We start from the raw sequence: 19692 nt of genomic DNA, 5'->3' as shown, positions 1-19692 counted from the left end.
ATGTTAAAATGAAAAAAAAAAACAGTTGAAAAATGGGGGAAAATATAATTATGTTAAAGAAATATTGTAATTGGCCATTAGTCATATGAAATCAATATGGATTATTAATTTTATTTAAAGAAATTAAAATTTCCTGCATAATCTACAACTATAATTTAATAAAAGTTTATTTTAAGAAGTCTAATATAACTTACTGATAGTGAGAAAGTAGAGTGATACATGGTTTTCAGGTCAGTTTGGTCAGAAATATCAAGAACCTTGGAGGAATTAATTCCTCTCCTAGAAATCTAACTTAAGAGCACAATTAGCATTTGGATAATTAATAATATACAAAGATATTCATTGCAACATCACTATGCTAACAAACCACTGCATACATAATTGTGATAGGAAACTGGTTAAATATATCACAGTACATTCATAAGATAGAGCCGTAAGTCTCCATTAACAATTACGTACTTGAAATATTAAAAAAATGAGGCAATGTCTATAATATAAGGCTATGTGAAAAGAATGGCCTACAAAAATTTGTAAAGCATAACTCTCATTAAAAATTATAATTTAAACATAAAAATAGCAAAATAAAGGACTAGAAGAAAAATAAATCAAAGTGATTATGTAGATTATGGAATTGTTTTTACTTCTTTTTCCTATATTTGTATTTCTTTATGCTTTTCTGTATTTAAATTTTCTACGATATTCATTTTACAATCACAAAAAAAGATGCTATTAATATACCAAATTATTGTCCCTAGATTGTGGGATTAGGTTTCTGGTTTTATGAAATTCCAATTTTTTAATGTGCCAAGTGAGCAAACTTTAAGGTCTCTGAGGGTTCTTGCAAAAAATAAGCTGCCTTTCCTTTTCCTGAAAGTGTGAGCTAGAAAATGAGTAGAAATAAACTGTGATTGGTAAAGGTCTTATCACTGTATTTCAGAATGGGATTTTCAATGGTGCAATAGCTCTAATTGTTAGAAAGCTCTCATCTAATTGCTTCCAACAAATGGTTCTAATTCTACCCTCTTGGGCCACACAGAGTATGTCTAATCTTTCCTTCACATGCAAGCCCTTCAAATATTTGAAAAGTTTTCATCCCCCCTGGGTCTTCCTAAGGCTAAATATCTCCAGATTCTTCAACTATTTCTCATAGGTCATGATTTTGTCTCTTCAACAGATGCCATCCTTCAGACATATTCCCTTTTTTCAGACAATTAGTGAATGAGAAAACCTTATTGACTAGCCATGAAAAATATGAAAAGTCAACATAAGGTTTATTTTCAGATTTATCTTTCAGTTTTATTAGAAAATAATTTTTTTCCTTTTAAAAGTTAATTTCCAGGAAGTGTTCTTCATTATAACTCAAGTACTCAGAAAATACTAGGCTAAGGATGCACTTTATTAAATTATTTAATTATTTCTGGAAGCAGCGCGGCAGTATAGACTAGTGTTTAGGGGCACAGGCTCTGGAATCAGAGCATCTGGGTTCAAATCCTTCTATACCATTTATAGCTGTATGACCCTGAGAATGACTCTCTGTGTTTATTTCCTTCCCTGTAAAATGGATGGCAATAATACTAAACGTCTCATGGGTTATTGATAATTAAATAAGATAATGTATGTAAAGCACTTAAATCACAGTGCCTGGCACATGGTAAAGTGTCTTTAAGTAAAACTTTATACATGTTCTCAAAGTAATTTAAAAATCCTCAGAATAAGTCTATATGAAGATAGCAATTGTATGGAGCATCTACATGAAGACAGGATATGAACAGAAAGCAAAAGCGTTATTAACAGTGGTTTTTGCAATAATTTCATGGTCCTGAATTTATTTCACATGATTTTATTTAAAAACTGAATTTTAGAAGTTTAAATCAATGGATACAGAACTTTATTGTGAAGGACATAAATAAATAGGGCATGTGGACCAATTAACTAAATTCAGTGTTCCAGAAGAGAAATAATGAGGGCTTGATTCTTGGAGAGGAGAAGGTAGTTTCATAACAATGAAAACTACCACTTCATTGAGTAGTTACCCTGTGCCAAGCATTCACTCAAATTGGAGGAGGAAGAGGACGAAGGGCAGGGAGGGAGGATAAAGGAGGGTGAGGAGAGCAGGTGAGGGAAGCAAGGAGGGGAAGGGCAAACAGGGAAATAGTGAGTGCTTGCTAACAGCTACTGAGGGCAGGCACTGTGTTAATTGCTGTGCATGAATTGCTTCATTTAACCCCATAACCCTACGAAATATGTATTGGAAAAAGTCTTTAGAGAGGTTAAGTAACTTGCCCAAGGCCAAGTTATAACAATTTATGTCTGGTAAAGAAGAACTCAAACCTAGTTCTTAAGTCACTAAGTTTATCAGGGAAAAAACTGTTTCCATAGGAAGAGAAAAAGGACCTGGAAGAAAGGATGAAGGTCTGGTATCTAAACAACAGAATCAGTAGTGATAAGAAGTGTGGATCTGAGTGGGGTGGGAGGTGGAATAAAAAGAATAATTTCTTGGTTTTTGCATTTCTGACGGCACTAGCCAAGACACTCTAAGTAAAAAAAAAAAAAAAAAAATAGGATTACACTAAACCAGTTTTGCATTACAAAGGAATTGAACACTGAAGGTCGAGTTAAGACTAGGTAACATTCTCAATCCTTTTATTTAATTCTAATTTCTGGGAACTTAAAATGAAACATGGAAGATAAAAACACTTTCTCTTTTTGGTAAAGGTGATTTTTAAATTTGGTAACTTTAGAAAGGTCCATGTTTGCCTCAATTTGGTAAAGTAAAGCTTAGCAATGTTTTCTTAAATTCATACACCAAAGGAAACCTTTCAGGACCCAGCAGGCTGTTTTAGTCATGGCATGTTCACTTTCAGAGAGCTGTCTGGAGGGTGATATCGCCATGCCAGTGCTTTCTTCTTCTCTATACACACCTGATTAAAGGCTACAGGATCAAAGAGCAAACCACTTACAGCAACGGGCTGCAGACCCAAAAGCTCATCTGTGAATGGAATCACTTAAAACTATTTTAAAGGGTCATCACAAAGAGGGTGCTTATTTTTAGAAATGAGTTTTCTTTTGATACAATGAAAAATGTTGGCCATTTCCCTTATGTTTATAACAACATTCCAATTTAATCTTCAGTTTAAAAATTCTTTAATTATTGCACAAGTTTTGTTGATTGCACAACACCCACATCGCTGTTCTACGTGTGTGTGTGTGTTTGTGTATGTGTGTACAGATTCCTTTCCTTTATGGTAATAATATACGTTAAAGCTAAGATTTACAATTTTCATTCTGCTTGCTTGGGAAAGCTTTAAACATGAATGATAGGGGGAAAAAGCTTGATAGAAAAAAAAGTCTGCGATAAAAACATTATATTTTTACTAATTTTATTATTACTTACCCAAATCTTTTTCTGGTAACAACAGTGGAGCTGGAAAGGAGCATGGTATTGTACAGGTATCTGTTCCAAAAGTTAATTCTTCTTAATTCCACATCCCTATTCTCCACCACTTAATGTCATTGATTCTATGTCATGTATATATATATACTGAAGGACTTCAAGTAAAAGTAACCAATAGGTGCTGGAATTATTTTTAGGGTGATTATTAGAATCTTGTACAGAAAAAGGCCTTCCAATCTAAATTTCCTTTGTGGGTTATCATGACTATCACTGAAAAATCTGGAAGAACATATGCCAAAACATACAACCGCATGTTTTTTTGTCCAGTCATACATAAGAACCCAGCATAATTATTCTTGAATTAAAAAGAGAGTTATGCTCTTTTAAATACTGAGGCCCCATCTAGTATTCAGTTGATAAATTCAGTGAAGTGTATTTACTTCACTTTTGTTTATAGTGAAATTAAAAGTTGAAAGACAAAAAAATGTCTTACCAATGTAAATAAATTATGTGAAAAAACACTGCATACCACTTTATACCTTTATATGTCTTTGGCATTTCTATTTTGAGCAAATATATTGTTCTAATGTAGGACAACTTTTTAATTTTCCTTGTCTTACATTGTTTTATAAAATTTAAGAGTGAACTTTTAAAAACAAACAAGCAAACAAAAAACAAAAGAAGTTTGTCTGCTCCTAGAAAACCCAAAAAACATTGGGTAAATTAAAAAAAAACACACACATATTAGTTTTGCTTCTCTACAATTTAGTCATTATAGTAGAATATAAGTTTCAAACACACAAAACCTCGAGTCTCCTGGTGCATCTTGTGTTACCATCTCCTATTCCACTGGCATTCCTATGTCGGAGCAGAGTGTTCTTAGGATAATTTAGCTGAAAAAAAGAAAAAGGAAAAAAAAAGCTACAGTTCTTCCTTGTTGTCTATTCAAATATCCAGAGATGCCAAAGGGAATTCTCTCATTTTTTCTTTAGATGCTCTAGAAGGGAGCAAACTGTTTTAGTATTGTTTTTAACTTTGATGAATGATGAACTTAAATTTCATTCTGTTTTCTAATAAGAGAATGTAATAGCATCTTATAAGAGAAATAATTTTGTCAGTATGGGACTTTTTTTTTTAAAACTATATAGTCAACTGTTCTTCCCAGAGTTCCTTAAGTCACTAATGGTCAGATAAGAAAAGGCTGCCAGGTGATCAAATGATAAACCTGAACAATAATGTCCAAGTTACAAGACTGTTTTGAGACTCATTTGAGATGATGTAAATCATTACAGATGAATGTTAACAAAAAGTGAAAATGAAGCAAATATGAGGCATTATTACTGACTGTTCAGTGAAACCGCATTTGAGTCCTACAAATCTTCAAAGAACAAGGCCCAAAGTCCCATAACTGTGTCTAGTTATGCCTAGACAACCAAGAATGTTCTCTAAGTATGTCATCTATTAAAACATACTGATCATGTAGAGCTCTGGATGATTTCTGAATCAAGGAAACCATCCACAGTCTGCCCAGTATTTTCTAGGCCTGGTTATTCTAACTCACCAGCAGAAATTTAAAATTTTAAGAATGATAACAAAAGTTCCAATACCTGTCATAGCTTCTTAAGTTTTGTCCCTTTCAACGTAGTGTTTACAATGACAGCAGCACATATAACACCGATTTACTGACCTTTCAATATACAAAGATAAAGCTTCTGATTTGCCATTAAGGGATTCATGCTTTATGCTTTGTTTGCTTTGTTTTTAAAAGTTGTGATGATTTTAAGCGGATCTACGTGCACTGTTTTCTGGTCTCCTGGCATCTCATAGCATGCACTTAGGAAACAGCTGGCAAAGTTTCAAGGTGCAAATCTGTGGCTAGGAGTGGAGAAACACTAACTGGCTTATGCACAGAAGGTCCAACAGCTCTGTCCTAATTAGCCAACTGAACAAAGACACAACTAATCAGTGCTTCCTCTCTATGCAAACCATTTGTCTTTAAAATAAAATGAAAAGCTGCATACTCCCTAAGTTGAGGAAACCAGAGGGAATCACAGCAATGCCCTCTCTGCTAGACTGCTGCTTTAATATTTACCAAACATCACCTGTGTACCTGAATAAACAGATAGGTAGTGGAGTAAATATCTAAGCATCTACTATTATGCCTACTGTTTAGGGAGTACAAAGATGAAGAAATTATGGTTATTATGCTTAAAGGGCAATGTAGAAGGCAAGAAAAAAAAAAGGTCCACAAATAAAAGCAATACAATACTATATTTTATTCCCTCAGAAGAGCACCAGATTTCAAGTCCTGATTAAATAAAAGTGTTCCTGCGATCCAATTGCTTTTTCCATGCCATTGTGCACATAAGCCATACCTCTGGGTCCTCAAAACAGCTGCTGTCTAGATCCACATGGAATCTTCGATGTATACGTTTAAGCCATCAGACTTACACATGCACATAAGCAATACTTCGTTTATTTACCTGGAATTGTGCCTAAGTACCCATGCTGTTTCCCAGTTCAAAATGTCAACTTCTCCTCAATTGTCCTCACAATCCTTAAAAACTAAATGAATCAGTCTGGCATTGTTCTCCCAATCTCAGTAGACTAAATGGAAATCAGCACAAGAATCAGTTTTAGAACCAAAATAGGAGATGCCTTAGATTAATGTTATTTCTTGCAGATTCTAACAATTCAACAGTTTATTAAATACATGAGATGAAAAATTAACAAAACTCAACAGTGTTTGTGCTACCTCTCCAGCAAGTTAACACTTTTCCAGAGGATGGCTTGTTCTCTGAGAGAATTAAAATGCATGGGAGTAAATTATGCATGGAAAACACATAAAACAGTTTAACAGCAGGCCATTTTCTAAGAGTCTAATTAAAGACTCATTGGAAGTTTTAAACATTTCACTCTAGCAGATAGTTTGGACCTGACCTTGGTTACTTCTCTTACTGATGGTTGTTACTACTCAGTATTTTACTACTGACATCTACTGCTGAGGTAAATCTGATTTAGGGCTTCAACTGCTCCAGTGTTAGCAGCGATACTAGAACAAAAATGTTTCTTCCCAAGTGACCTCTTCAAGATGCTTCAGGATTTTTGAGGATACCTGTACCTCTTCCTTTGTTCACATATCTACCAGATGGAAAACAAAACAGTGGTTAGATGTGGGGATCAACAGTAGGCTGACAAACAGAATTCTGAGTTTAGAATATTGTGATTTTAGAAGTCAATAGTTTTATATGTTGTTCAGCTGTTTTCCTGACTACTGGGAAGTAGAGAGGAAGGAAAACATCTGAGATCATTAGAATATCTGCCTCTATTTTCCTTCTACCATTACCAAGAAAGAGCCAAGACCCAGAGAAAGACAAGTTTGGAAACTTTTCTTAAATTGCAGTTATCATTTGATTTTAACAACTTTTCAACTAACCTTAACCATAAAATAAAAACGTATCCTATAACAACAATTCATCAGTCTAAGTGTTTCCACATACAATAGTACTTACCAAATTGTATTATGTTTGTGTGTCTCAGACATCAACTCTAAACTCATGGAAAGAAGGGCTGTGGAAGTCTTTAAAAGTTTTTGAACAGGTACATTTATCAACCTTTCCCCCTCTAAGTCCACATTTTTTCCACTGTACAATTCTGAACAAGACTCATTCATTCATTCAATAATTTATCAAGGGCTTACTATAAGCCAGGCATTAGGGATTCAGCAATGAAAAAGACACGTATTATCCATAAACAAATGAAAATGACAGCCTAAGACAGAAATGAACCAATTAATTATAAAATATTAAATATAATCATAGTGGGGTAAATAATACAAATGAGGCCGAGATTGTGACAGAAGAATCTAGCCTATTCTGCGGGTAAGGAAAATCTTCCTTGAGAAAGGAAATGTCAAGTTTTCTTTGATGTGAGTTGAGTCCTGAAGGAAAAATAAAATATAAACTAAAAGTACACGTGTGCGGGGACTTCCCTGGTGGTCCAATGGTTAAGAATCCGCCTTCCAATGCAGGGGACTCGGGTTCAATCCCTGGTCAGGGAACTAAGATCCCACATGCCGCGGGGCAACTGAGCCTGCGTGCCACAACTAGAGAGAAGCCCGCGCACCATAACGAAGAGCCTGCGCGCTGCAACTAAGACCTGATGCAGCCAAATCAATAAATGAATGAATATTAAAAAACAACAAAAAAAGTACATGTGTGCTTCTGGGAAGTGGGAAGTGGAAGCAGAGAAAATTTATTCCCAAGTAGAGGGAACAGCATTACAAACATTAAAGCATAGGGAAGGACTGTTGTTCTTTAGAGAAGAATTTTTCAAATGTGAATTAATATCAAACAGTAGATTATGAAACCAAAAGAACAGAACAGAATAAAAAGAGATCACCACATATCAAAAAGGTGGGTATTGTTTTATAAAACTTTTGCATCAAATATGTTTATTTTTATAGTATTGGGTCATGATGTAAAATGTTTTCCTTACTCTGCAGCAGTCAAAATAGCTTGAAGCTACTGCTTTAAGGACTGAGGTCAGTAGGGCTTGAGGCTGGCATATAATGAATGAGGCTGATGCAGCAAGCAGATGCCAGATAATGAGAGCCAGGTTAAGGATTCAGTCTTCAGGCTAACAATGGGGAGCCACTGAAGAATTTCAGTGAAGAAAAACAATCAGATTTAAATTTGAAAAAATAACTTGAACTCTATAATATGGAAAATGGGTGGGATTGGGGGGGTGTCAAGAATAGTTACAGGGAGAGTAACTCAGAAGTTATTGTGTTCATTAAGTGATAGATGCTAGCTTGGGCAAGAGTAGTGGCAGAGAAATAGATTCAAAACATAAAATATAAAATAAATGTAAAGAATACAAGTGGGCATTGAAAGTACGATAAGAGACTACCGAAGATGTAGAAAATAACTGAAATAAGAAACTGAATAGATGTTTAACAGCAAATTAGACACAGTTGAAGAGGTTGTTAATGAATTAGAAAACAGATCTGAAGAAATTACCCAAAAAGCAATGCAGCACAGATGACAGAGGTAAAAAAATATGAAAGGGAGGGAGGTTCTTCTGGAGTGAGAACTCAAAAACTTGAGGACCCAAGAAAAGGAAATACCCAAAGAGATAATTTTCCAGAACTAATGCAACATAAAAGCCATTTTCAGCATCAGGAGGCCCAGTGAAAACTTTGCAGTATAAATAGAAGAAAATTCACTTAGACACCTCATTGTAAAACTGTAGAACACCAATGAAAAGGAAATGCTAAAAGCAACCTGAGGGAAAAAAAATGTAATTACAAAAAGAATGAACAAGAAAAAGGGTACTATTGTACAAAATAATGTCTTATTTATGAGGTTACAATGAAAAGGACAGACTATGGACACAAATAACAAGCTGAGAGAAAGATGACTGCAGTCGAAGCTTTCTTCATATTGTTGGCAGGGGGCAAAGATATTAATTTTAAGACATTAAGTTAAAAAATACAAGTTAAAATTTCTAGGGTGACCACTATAAAAATAGAATGTTTAGCTACCCAACTAGTAGAAGATCAAAGAAAAATGGAACCATAAGAAGGCAAGAAATAGAGTGGAAAAAAGACAAAGTGGAACATAAAGAAAGCTTATAATAAGATGGTAGAAATAAACCCATATATGTTAGTAATCATAATAAAAGGAATGGATTTAACATTCCAGTTAACAGACACATGACTGTCAGGCTGGTTCCAAAAACTCCAGATAAGAAGCTGGAAACACCCTGTGTTCATCAATCCTTGAATGAATTAATTATGGTATATTCACACAATGGAATATTACAAAGCAGTGAAAAAGAATAGACTACAGCTGAATACAGCAACATGAATAAATCAATATGGATAAGTTTCAGTGTTTACAAAGCAAGCCACAGAATACAAAGCATGATTTCAATTAAATACATGTCAAAAACATGCAAAACCAGGCATTTTTGCTAGGGATGTACATATAAAGAAATTAACACAAAGGTCATGGTAATGGTTACTTCTCAGGGGCAAAGAGGAAAATACAATTAGTGAGGGGCTCACAAGCTCTTCAAAGTTACTAGAACCATTCAATTTCTTAAGCTGAGTAGTAGGTAGGAGATACTGGTAAACGGGTATTTTATTTTTCTTTAAACTGGAGATATTATTTATATATATTCTTTTGTATATTTCATATGTTAAAAAGCATAAACACACTGCTTGTGAATATATAGTAACTTTAAAAAAAGATACACAAGCAACTATTTAAGCTTCATGAACTCTTGTTCTCTGACGTGTTCCCAGTGCCTGTAAAAACTGCTGACACACAGAAGGGTCTATTATTCAATGGAAAAAAATAAAGAGCACAAAAAAATTAATCAGTATGTAATTTGTGCTCAACAGCTTACTGGGACAGTTTACCTGTTATCAAAACTTAAGGTTAAATCCAGAACCAAGTAATTTGTTTTTATGCAAACCTCAAATGTGCACTTCAACAATGAACAAAGTTTAGTAATGTGTCAAAATGGCCATTAGTTGTATACAGTTTGATTATTTTTCTGATTGATACTGGTAATCCATAGTGGCATCATCTTTCTTCAAAGGGCAGCAATATTTGAAATGCAATAAGTGGTAGAAAATGTGAACATTAACTATTCATATAATGTATAATCTTGAAGGAGTGGTACATAAATAGAAAAAAAAATCAGAGATATTCATTAAAGTTCTGTATGTTCCAATAGGTTCTTTTGTGAGGCCAATAGCATCAGATGATTATACTGGCTTAAAAAACAAAACTAAACTAAACACCCTATTGCTCTCATTTGAAGATAATAGTGCCAAGAGACTTAAATGGTTTTGTGCATCAAGATTCTCATTTACAACCTACTAAACATACATCTCATAACCCTATGTAAACTTAGTCTGGAAGGATTTATAAAGCAATAATGATGTAAGGAGAGACAGTGTGACATAACCGAAAAAGCCTGTTTTCAATTCCTTGCTTTAACATTTACTAGGTATGACCTTGAGTAACCATCTGTGTATATTTCCTCATCAACAATATATAAATATTTGCACAAAAATTTCAGTGTTTCCAGGCATAAGTGAGGCACTCAAATGTTAGATTCCTTTTCTTTTCCTTAGGGTTATTTAGATATATAGGTGTAAAAATGCCTGACACATAGTAAATGCTTAATAGTCACATACTATCTTTCCTCCCTGCAGTTTTTACAGGTCCACTAAGACGTATTAAATAACTGTCAGACTTGCTTTTAATTGCTAGTGATATAATCACCTAGAAATCTTTTGCTATTAACATGGCTTGGTTGAGCTATCTTAAGATAAAAAGTGAATATTAATGATGCCTTTAAGAATGTTTTGCCCTTGGGGCACTGGTGAGGATGGAAACATAAGCATCTTAAACATTCTTCCCATTTCAACATAGCCTGAGTAACACATGCAACTTTATATAACTACTGCTCCGTTTCTTATAGCTCTGTACTTTTGAGCCATGGAATTAGCTCCTACACATGAGGTAATGAGGGTCTGCTTCTATCTAGTTACTGATATGCCACCTTATGGCACTTTCTCTATGAACCTTGATCATTTTGTATTACAAGTGATCCTCTAAACTTGGCATTTTCACAACAGTGGTTATAGATGAATCAAAAATTAGCATTTGGCTTACCTTGACCAGGAATCCTCCTAGCTTCAACACCTTTGGATTACAGTTTAGAAGAACCAATACCACAAACCACAGCACAAGGGCCAAATCTGGCCCGTATTCTCCAAATTTAACTGTATGTTGAGGGTGGCCTGACCAGGTGTCAAATAAAAGAACAGTATGCATGTATCTTTTATCTTTGTACCATTTGTTGAGAGCAGAAACAGAAACTTCTCTTGTGACTGGGTTTTAGTTCAACAATCAAAATGAAACATCAAACCACTTCTAGGTAAAGGAGACCCAACCAGGGCTTTATATACTTCTTGAATATCTTAGGTGTCTATTTAACTCTGTGTTTGTGTGTGTGCATGTGCGCACATGCACAAAATATTCAAGGAGATATTTATAAAATTCAACTTATATTCCTATTTAAGTCTCTGTAGCTGCCTAGTGAGTGACTAAAGAGCCACTTTAAGGAATTAAGAAACAGCAGCCTTATTTGTTAATAGCCCCAAACTGGAAACCACCAAAATATCCTAAAATAGGTACATGGTTAAACAATCTGGTACATCAATGCCATGGAATACAACTTAGCAATAAAAAAAAACAAACTACTGATATATATGGTAACTTGGATAAAGAGATCTCAAGGGCATTATGAGTAGAAAAAGCTAATCTCAAAAAAGTCACATATTGTATAATTCCATTGCTGTAACATTCTCATGACAAAATTATAGAGACAGAGAACAGACGAGTGGTTGCCAGGGGTTAGGGCTGGTTGGAGTAGGTGTGACTCCAAAGGGGTAGCATGAGGGAGTTCTTCATGATGATGATAGCTCTGTATCTTGACTGCAGCGATGGTTACCAAAAAAGTGATAAAATGGTACAGAGCTATTCACACCATTGTACCAATGTCAATACCCTGGTTTTGATACTGTATTATAGTAACACATGAGGAAAATATTGGGAGAAACTAGATTAAGGCTGCATAGGACCTCTCTGTACTATTTCTGCAACTTCCTGTGAATCTATAATTATTCCAAAATAAAAAGTTTAAAAAAAATCACACACTTACATACACAAGGAAATATAATGACATAAATGAAACATAGCCAATTTTATTCAAATTCTCCAAAATTTATGCTAAATATGTTAATCGTTTATAAAATGTTTCACCTTTGTATAATGGTTTTATTATTTCACCTTTCTTTTATAGTTTTTTCATTTTTTTCTGTACAGTTCTTCAGTAGAAGCCAGAGTCCTGAGTTGCCCAGTTAGGAGCCTAAAATACACAAAGAGAAATCAACAGGGTGAAAAGAAATACTTTCTGAAAAGCCAGTTTCAAAAAAAAGTGATACTAGCAAAGTTTTTAGCAATACTCCTCCCAAACCATTCTCTAAGATTTTAACAACCTCTTCAATTACTAAATGCGAGGTGTCTCAAAACAACAAAACACACCAAAATACCATCTGATACAGTTTCTCACCAATTATAAAGTATGACAAGGACAATATCACCAATATTATAACCAAAATCAATACAAATTGATCCTTAAGCATACGGAAACAACCACTACATAAAAGTTATTTTTCAGGCTCAGTTATTCTGGACTTGGATGGAAAAGGCAAGGACAATAATTTCCTGATTCTTCCTTCTCTTTTACAACTGAAGGACTATGCTAAGGACAAAATCTGATGCTAAAACTTCAATCAAATGAGATCTTTGAATGTGCCTCAACAGTTTCCTAAAAATGTCCTACCCTCCAGTTATACATAATCATAATGACTAAAGAGCATTAGAGGTAGTTTGGAATCCCAAAATTACAAGGCCATACAAATTCCTTTAGTATCTAATATGCAGGATTTCTACCAAAAAGGGGGATATATTTTTCTGACAATTAAACATGACTTTCAGAAAAAATAAAATTTTATAAAATCAATATATATAATAAGATCAACATTATTACAGAAGTAGTTCTTTAGATTTACTGAATAAAAGGAAAATGAATTTCAAACACTTGAGAGATAACACATGTAAGTTATCATCTGCCAGTATCAAAATGATGTGTTAAAAACACTGAGGAAATGAGATAATGAAGGCACACAGGAAGGGTAAAAGAAAAATAACCCAATTATGGTTAAAACTAGGAACACTTAATTTTTTTTGCTGCCTTAACTAACGCATAATACATCTAAGAGAAACCTTTTCCGTTTAGTAATTTCTTAAATAAAATGTTTATAGCCCCAACAAATACAGAATCAGATACAACCAAAATTAATTTGTTCTCAAATGAAGTCCATATAACAATTATATTACATTATTGCTAAATCCCAGACAGAAGAGAAGATGTGTGGTTCTTACCTCTGATCTACTGTTCTGATTAAGTTTCTTCTCAATATTCATGGCCAACATCTGGCTTCTAAATGAAAGGCTTTTGGTCTTTTCAATCACTTGCTGATAGGGTGAGACTGCATTGTTACCCATAACCACATGACCCTACAATGAGACAGAGGGAAACTGATCCTGTAATGTTAACAACCAAGTTTCTCAGGTAAGTCATGAGGATGACATCACAACCTACATGTCTGTTGCAAATATTTTTATGCACAGAGATGACAATATTCATCCAACAACACAAAATAGGAGGTTGCTGTTGCCTTCAGAAAATTATTATACATTAAAACAAAAATTCTTAATAGCATAAACATCCTAATAAAAACTTCTCCCCAAAGTATCAAATAATGAGCAACTGATATCTAGTATTTTGCACAGATAACATAATACTCACTAATTTAGAATCAATCTTGGCATCCAGTCTTGCATTTCTTATCAAATTTACAATCCACCTTTCAGCTTCTTCTGGAGTCATGTTCAGTTTATCTGCCAACATGCTAATGAAAAAAGAAAAAAATGACATTAACTGGGTCTAAAAACTTAGTTTCACATACATAGTCTTTGACCTATGCTCTGAATAGAAACTTTTAGGTACTTATGGGTCACCTTCTCTTAAATATTATGAGTCTTAAAAGTGCACTATTGATGTTTGTGCTATTATCTTGTACCATTCACAATCTATCTCATTTCACCAACCAGACTGTAAGATCCTTGAAGGTAGGGCCCCATATTCTGTATTACAGAAATCCTATTACAAGGAACATCAGTAGTAAGAATAATAAAATGTAACACGTAACTAAAACTCAGGGCCGCTACATATGTTTGTTATAAATTCTAAGGACACTCCCTAGAACTAGAACACTATATAACCTAAATGGCCGCTGAATTTAAGGGAAAAGAGACAGACACACATACACAGAAAACCCGAAAGGAGAGGGGGAGGAAAAAAGATGACAGACACCAAGACCCTGATCTAAAGCCTTTGATGTCATCAACCAATCTGCATTTTCTAATTTATGGTCAGGTTGAAAAAGAGGCCACTGCAGAGCTTAATTTATCAGGACTAACACAAACACAAGCCTTGCTAGTAGGTAAGCCAGTCAGTCACCTGATGAAAGAGTATCTACATATGCATGTATAGTATTTAGAAGGATGGTATACATATATGCATATACACAGGTGTTAGACACAAACATTAACTGTCCCTTTACTTGTCTTCACTGAAGATATTGCACACCTGCTAGGCCTTCTAATGTTATCACCGGTTTAATGAAAAAAAAAAAACCTAGAATATCAGTAACAAAATAATTCCTTAGAATATTATAAACTAAAATTCCTGATCTGATTGCATTCCCAATTTTATAACATAAATATTCAAGACATTGCCAATCATATAATTATGTAATTCCGGAGCTCCCAACCTAAAAGTAACCAATCAAGTTAATAAAAATACCTTTATGGGAATAATATAATCTGTGCTATCCCTATTTTATATGTTTATTGTCAAAGAGAAGAATTTCATTCAAAATGTAAAAATTAAGTTAGGCTATCAATAAAATCATTACACACTAAATTACAAACTAAAGGTATGAAGACAATCATTTAAAATTTATCCCTAAAATATGCTTGATGTTAAAAACATCATGATGAGTATGAGCCAACTCAACCATAAAACTCCCTGGATTTACATGTCAAATTCTGTTGTCTGTCTTTTTATGGTCGATTTTGCTGTAAGTACACATTCTCAGCAAACGCAAAGAACAATTAGTCCATGACTACTACTTCAATTTCATGATCAGGTTTCATCTTAGTCTCTTTGTTACTGCTCTCTAACCAAACCTTATTTTATTTAAGCTACTAGAAGTAGGGAAATGTGTCATTTTACTGAAAGAACCAGGCTTTTTTTTTTGACTAGGAAAAATTCCTGCAGCTGGTGTTTCCTGTGGCTTCCCAATAAACTCCTTGTGTTTCCTGCAGGTATTTGACTTAGAGATGTGTAAATATCATTCTCCTGGGCTTCCCTGGTGGCGCAGTGGTTAAGAATCTGCCTGCCAATGCAGGGGACAAGGGTTCAAGCCCTGGTCCGGTAAGTTCCCACATGCCGTGGAGCAATGAAGCCCGTGCGCCACAACTACTGAGCCTGTGAGCCACAACTACGGATGCCCGCGTGCCTAGAGCCCGTGCTCCGCAACAAGAGAAGCCAACGCAATGAGAAGCCCATGCACCACAACGAAGAGTAGCCCCCGCTCTCCGCAACCAGAGAAAGCACGCACGCAGCAAGGAAGACCCAACGCAGCCAAAAATAAATAAATAAATAAATTTCATTCTCTTCTGTGCTGCTAAAGTAAGCAACTGCCTAATACTTTTATCTGAAGCTGCTACTCTAAAGGTAAAGAACATATTTTCCAAAAGATATTACTTTATCGACTCCTGTAACAATTTCTCTTTTGTATGTCTCCTCCTCCTCCTGTATTCCCCCAAAATACAACTCTTTAAAGTGAGGTCAAGACCATTTTACTCTGAAACGCACAAATGAAAACAATTTATACTGAATATATTAAAACTCCAATCTTCAAGATCTCTATATACTGCTTTTCAAAATAGACGTTATTCCTAGTAGCTACTAATTGTGTATAGTTGGTTTTATACAGGTTTTTAAAAATTATAATATAGAACCTGTTTATGCAGGCTGTTTACATAATTAAAATTATAATGAAACATTCAGTCTCAAGCCTAAGCTACTGATCAGATTCCTCTTCTTGCTGCCTATAACAAACTGAGAAGTCCTATCAATTATCTCTTTAACCACTGCCGCTAATCTAAGTTCCCTACCAAACTATTCTCATCTTGAAAGACTCTCCTCTTCAACCAGACTAAACCTCTGTTCATTAAACATACCATGTTTTTAACCACTTCAGGACTTTTGCACATGCTGTGCCTTCTGCTTAAAAGGCTAATCCATCTTTTTCTTCACTAAGCTATGTGTTACATGGCTATCAGCTAAAACAGCACCCTCATCAGCCTTCCAAGACACCTCTGCCAATCATGACAGATCTGTTTGATGCTTTCATGGCCCCCTATTTTTTTCAGAGCATTCATAGAGCTGTAGTTGTTTTGTTGAGTATCTGCTTTCATGATAGACTGTATATGTACCCCAAGAGCATGCATCATAGCTTCTTTGTTCACTGCTATATATCCAGCAATTAGCACAGTCTACAGGAGGCAATTAAATAAATACTTATTGTCTGATTCCTACCCTAGTCACTACCCTAGGGCTCCATTACTATTTCCTAATTTTCTAATTAATCTACCTTGAGTCTCTCCTTAATCTATTTTACATAGTTGTCAGCTTAGTCCTAAAACCCAACTACCAGTTTATTCCTAAATTCCTTTCACCCTTCTACCAAAACAATAAAATTCAAACTTCCAAGTTTCTCTTTCATGGTTCTCTACAATTTAGCTACAATCTACCTTTCCAGTCTTCTCTTATTCTTCCTCATGAATACCACACACCAACCAAATCATTCATTCAACAAAATATGAACTATGTTAGATGTTTGTGACAACATACAGTCTGCTCCCCACTTTCATAAAGTTTAAAGCTGGAGACTGGGAAATAGGGGACAATCACCTAATACCCCAAATATATAAACTATTTTAAGTGTAAGGATAAAAAAGTGAAAGGAGCTATGTGAGTGCAAAAGGGTTTAATCAGTTCCAGTCTGGAAGTTTGAGGACGGTTTAAGTAAAGAAATATTTAAGGTCAAATTTTAAGATAAAAGAAAGAAAATTCTACACTGTATAACTCTACCTAGAATTTTCCATCCCTCTTTTTTCTTTACATACATATTCTAAGTCTCATATTCCATCATGGTTAGAGCAATCTGGCAACATGCAGCAAGACCCACAAATGTCTGCATACTCTGGCCCATAATCCCACTTTGGGGATTTACTGTTTTGCAATGTGCTTGTTGATCCTTTACTTTTAAATCAAGTCAAAGAAAAACTTGAAATAAGGTCCAAGAAGTATCAGTAAATTATTGATGGTATCTCAGGTTATCTAGGCTACCAATCACTCTGAGAATAAGTAAGAGAACGTGGCAATAATCCAGTTTCTTTCAAGTAACAGGAAAATATACACAGTAAAAGTAATTAAATAATAGAAATCCTCAAAGTCCACAATTCTCTTACATTCTACTGATTTTATGAAAATATTAGTAAAGGTTTAAAAATAAAAATTTAATATCCTATTAAAGCTTAAAAAAACAAACTTGCCTTAAGCCATCCTACACCATGCTAATTTTGTGTTTTTAAAATAATTTAGTTTCTCAATAAATTAAAAGACAAAATGTATCAAAAGGCAGAATTTCTGAGAAAAATACCTAATTCAATCTAGGTTTCAAACTCAAAAATAACTTCCAGATTATTTAGATTACACTAAAAATCTCAACCCTGTCAGTAGGCAGCTTAAAGAAGATATTTTAGGCTTAAAGACTTATATTTAAGACATGACACCATAAAGCTCCCAGAAGATAACATAGGCAAAACATTCTCTGACATAAATCATACCACTGTTTTCTTAGGTCAGTCTCCCAAGGCAATAGAAATAAAAGCAAAAAACAAACAAACAAAAAATAACCAAATGGAACCTAATCAAACGTAAGCTTTTGCACAGCAAAGGAAACCATAAACAAAACAAAAAGACAACCTACTGACTGGGAGAAAGTATTTGCAAATGATGCGACCAACAAGGGATTAATTTCCAAAATATACAAACAGCTCATAGAACTCAACAACAAAACAACCTAGTCGAAAGAATGGGCAGAAGACCTAAACAGACATTTCTCCAAAGAAGACATACAGAGATGGCCAATAGGCCTATGAAAAGATGCTCAACATTGCTAATTATTAGAGAAATGCAAATCAAAACTGCAATGAGGTACCACCTCACATCAGTCAGAATGGCCATCACTAAAAAGTCTACAAATAACAAATGCTGGAGAGGGTGTGGAGAAAAGGGAACCCTCCTACACTGTTGGTGGGAATGTAAATTGGTGCAGCCACTAGAGAAAACAGTATGGAGGTTCCTCAAAAAACGAAAAAGAGTTGCCATATGATCCAGCAATCCCACTCCTGGGTATATATCCAGACAAAACCATAATTCAAAAAGATACATGCACCCCTATGTTCACAGCAGCAATGCTATTCACAATAGCCAAAACATGGAAACAACCCAAATGTCCAATGACAGATGAATGAATAAAGAAGATGTGGTATATATACACAAAGGAATACTACTCAGCCATAAAAAAGAATGAAATAATGCCATTTGCAGCAACATGGATGGACCTGGAGATATCATACTAAGTGAAGTCAGACAGAGAAAGACAAATACCACATGATACCACTTATATGTGAAATCTAAAATACGACACAAATGAACTTATCTACAAAACAGAAACAGACTCAAGGACAGGGAACAGACTTGTGGTTGCTGAGGTAGAGGAGGGCTGGGGGAGGGATGGACTGGGAGTTTGGGATTAGCAGATGCAAACTACTATATATAGGATGGATAAACAACAAGGTCCTACTGTATAGCACAGGGAACTATATCCAATATCCTGTAATAAACCATAATGGAAAGAAATAAAAAAAGAATATATATACATATAACTGAATCACTTTGCTATACAAGCAGAAATTAACACAACACTGTAAATCAACTATACTTCAATAAGATAAATTAAAAAGACATTTAAAATATTTTGTGTAAACCCCTTATTCCCATCTTTTAGTTGAAGAGCTCTCCTCCTCAAGTGATACAACATGATATTGAATATATTAAGTCAGTAATACATAAGACCCCAAGTAGCCCAAGCAATCTTGAGAAAGAAGAACAAAGCTGGAGGCATCACACGCCTTGACTTCAAACTATATCACAAAGATACAGTAATCAAAACAGTATGCTACTGGCATAAAAACAGATACAAAGATCCATGGAACACAATAGAGAGCTCAAACCCAAGCATTAATTTATTTTTGACAAAGGAGGCAAGAATACACGATGGGAAAAGAACAGTCTCTTCAACAAACGGTGTTGGGAAAACTGGACAGCTACATGCAAACAAATGAAACTGGACCACTATCTCACACCATGTACAAAAATTAACTCAAAATGAATTAAAGACTTGAACATTAAGACCTGAAACCAGGGCTTCCCTGGTGGCACAGTGG

The 19692-nt window shown here is 34.7% G+C and overlaps 1 protein-coding gene across 1 annotated transcript in view; it reads right to left on the bottom strand.

Moving 5' to 3' along the window:
• Positions 1–12163: 12163 nt before the first annotated feature.
• Positions 12164–19692, bottom strand: part of EIF3E (eukaryotic translation initiation factor 3 subunit E) — a 50750-nt gene continuing 43221 nt past the window's right edge. Inside the window, exons 11-13 of the mRNA XM_029222884.1 lie at positions 13853–13955; positions 13426–13560; positions 12164–12346 (exon numbers count right to left, since the gene is read on the bottom strand). Of these exons, the coding sequence (XP_029078717.1) occupies positions 12308–12346; positions 13426–13560; positions 13853–13955 (277 nt within the window). The 3' untranslated portion in view covers positions 12164–12307. The remainder of the gene's footprint in view (positions 12347–13425; positions 13561–13852; positions 13956–19692) is intronic.

The sequence above is a fragment of the Monodon monoceros genome, unplaced genomic scaffold, assembly GCF_005190385.1.
Source record: "Monodon monoceros isolate NGI ecotype Baffin Bay Population unplaced genomic scaffold, NGI_Narwhal_1 Super_Scaffold_14, whole genome shotgun sequence".
NCBI classification, from domain to species: Eukaryota; Metazoa; Chordata; class Mammalia; order Artiodactyla; family Monodontidae; genus Monodon; species Monodon monoceros.
The sequence above is the reverse complement of the archived record's forward strand: the minus strand, read 5'-3'. Positions and strand labels throughout refer to the sequence as shown.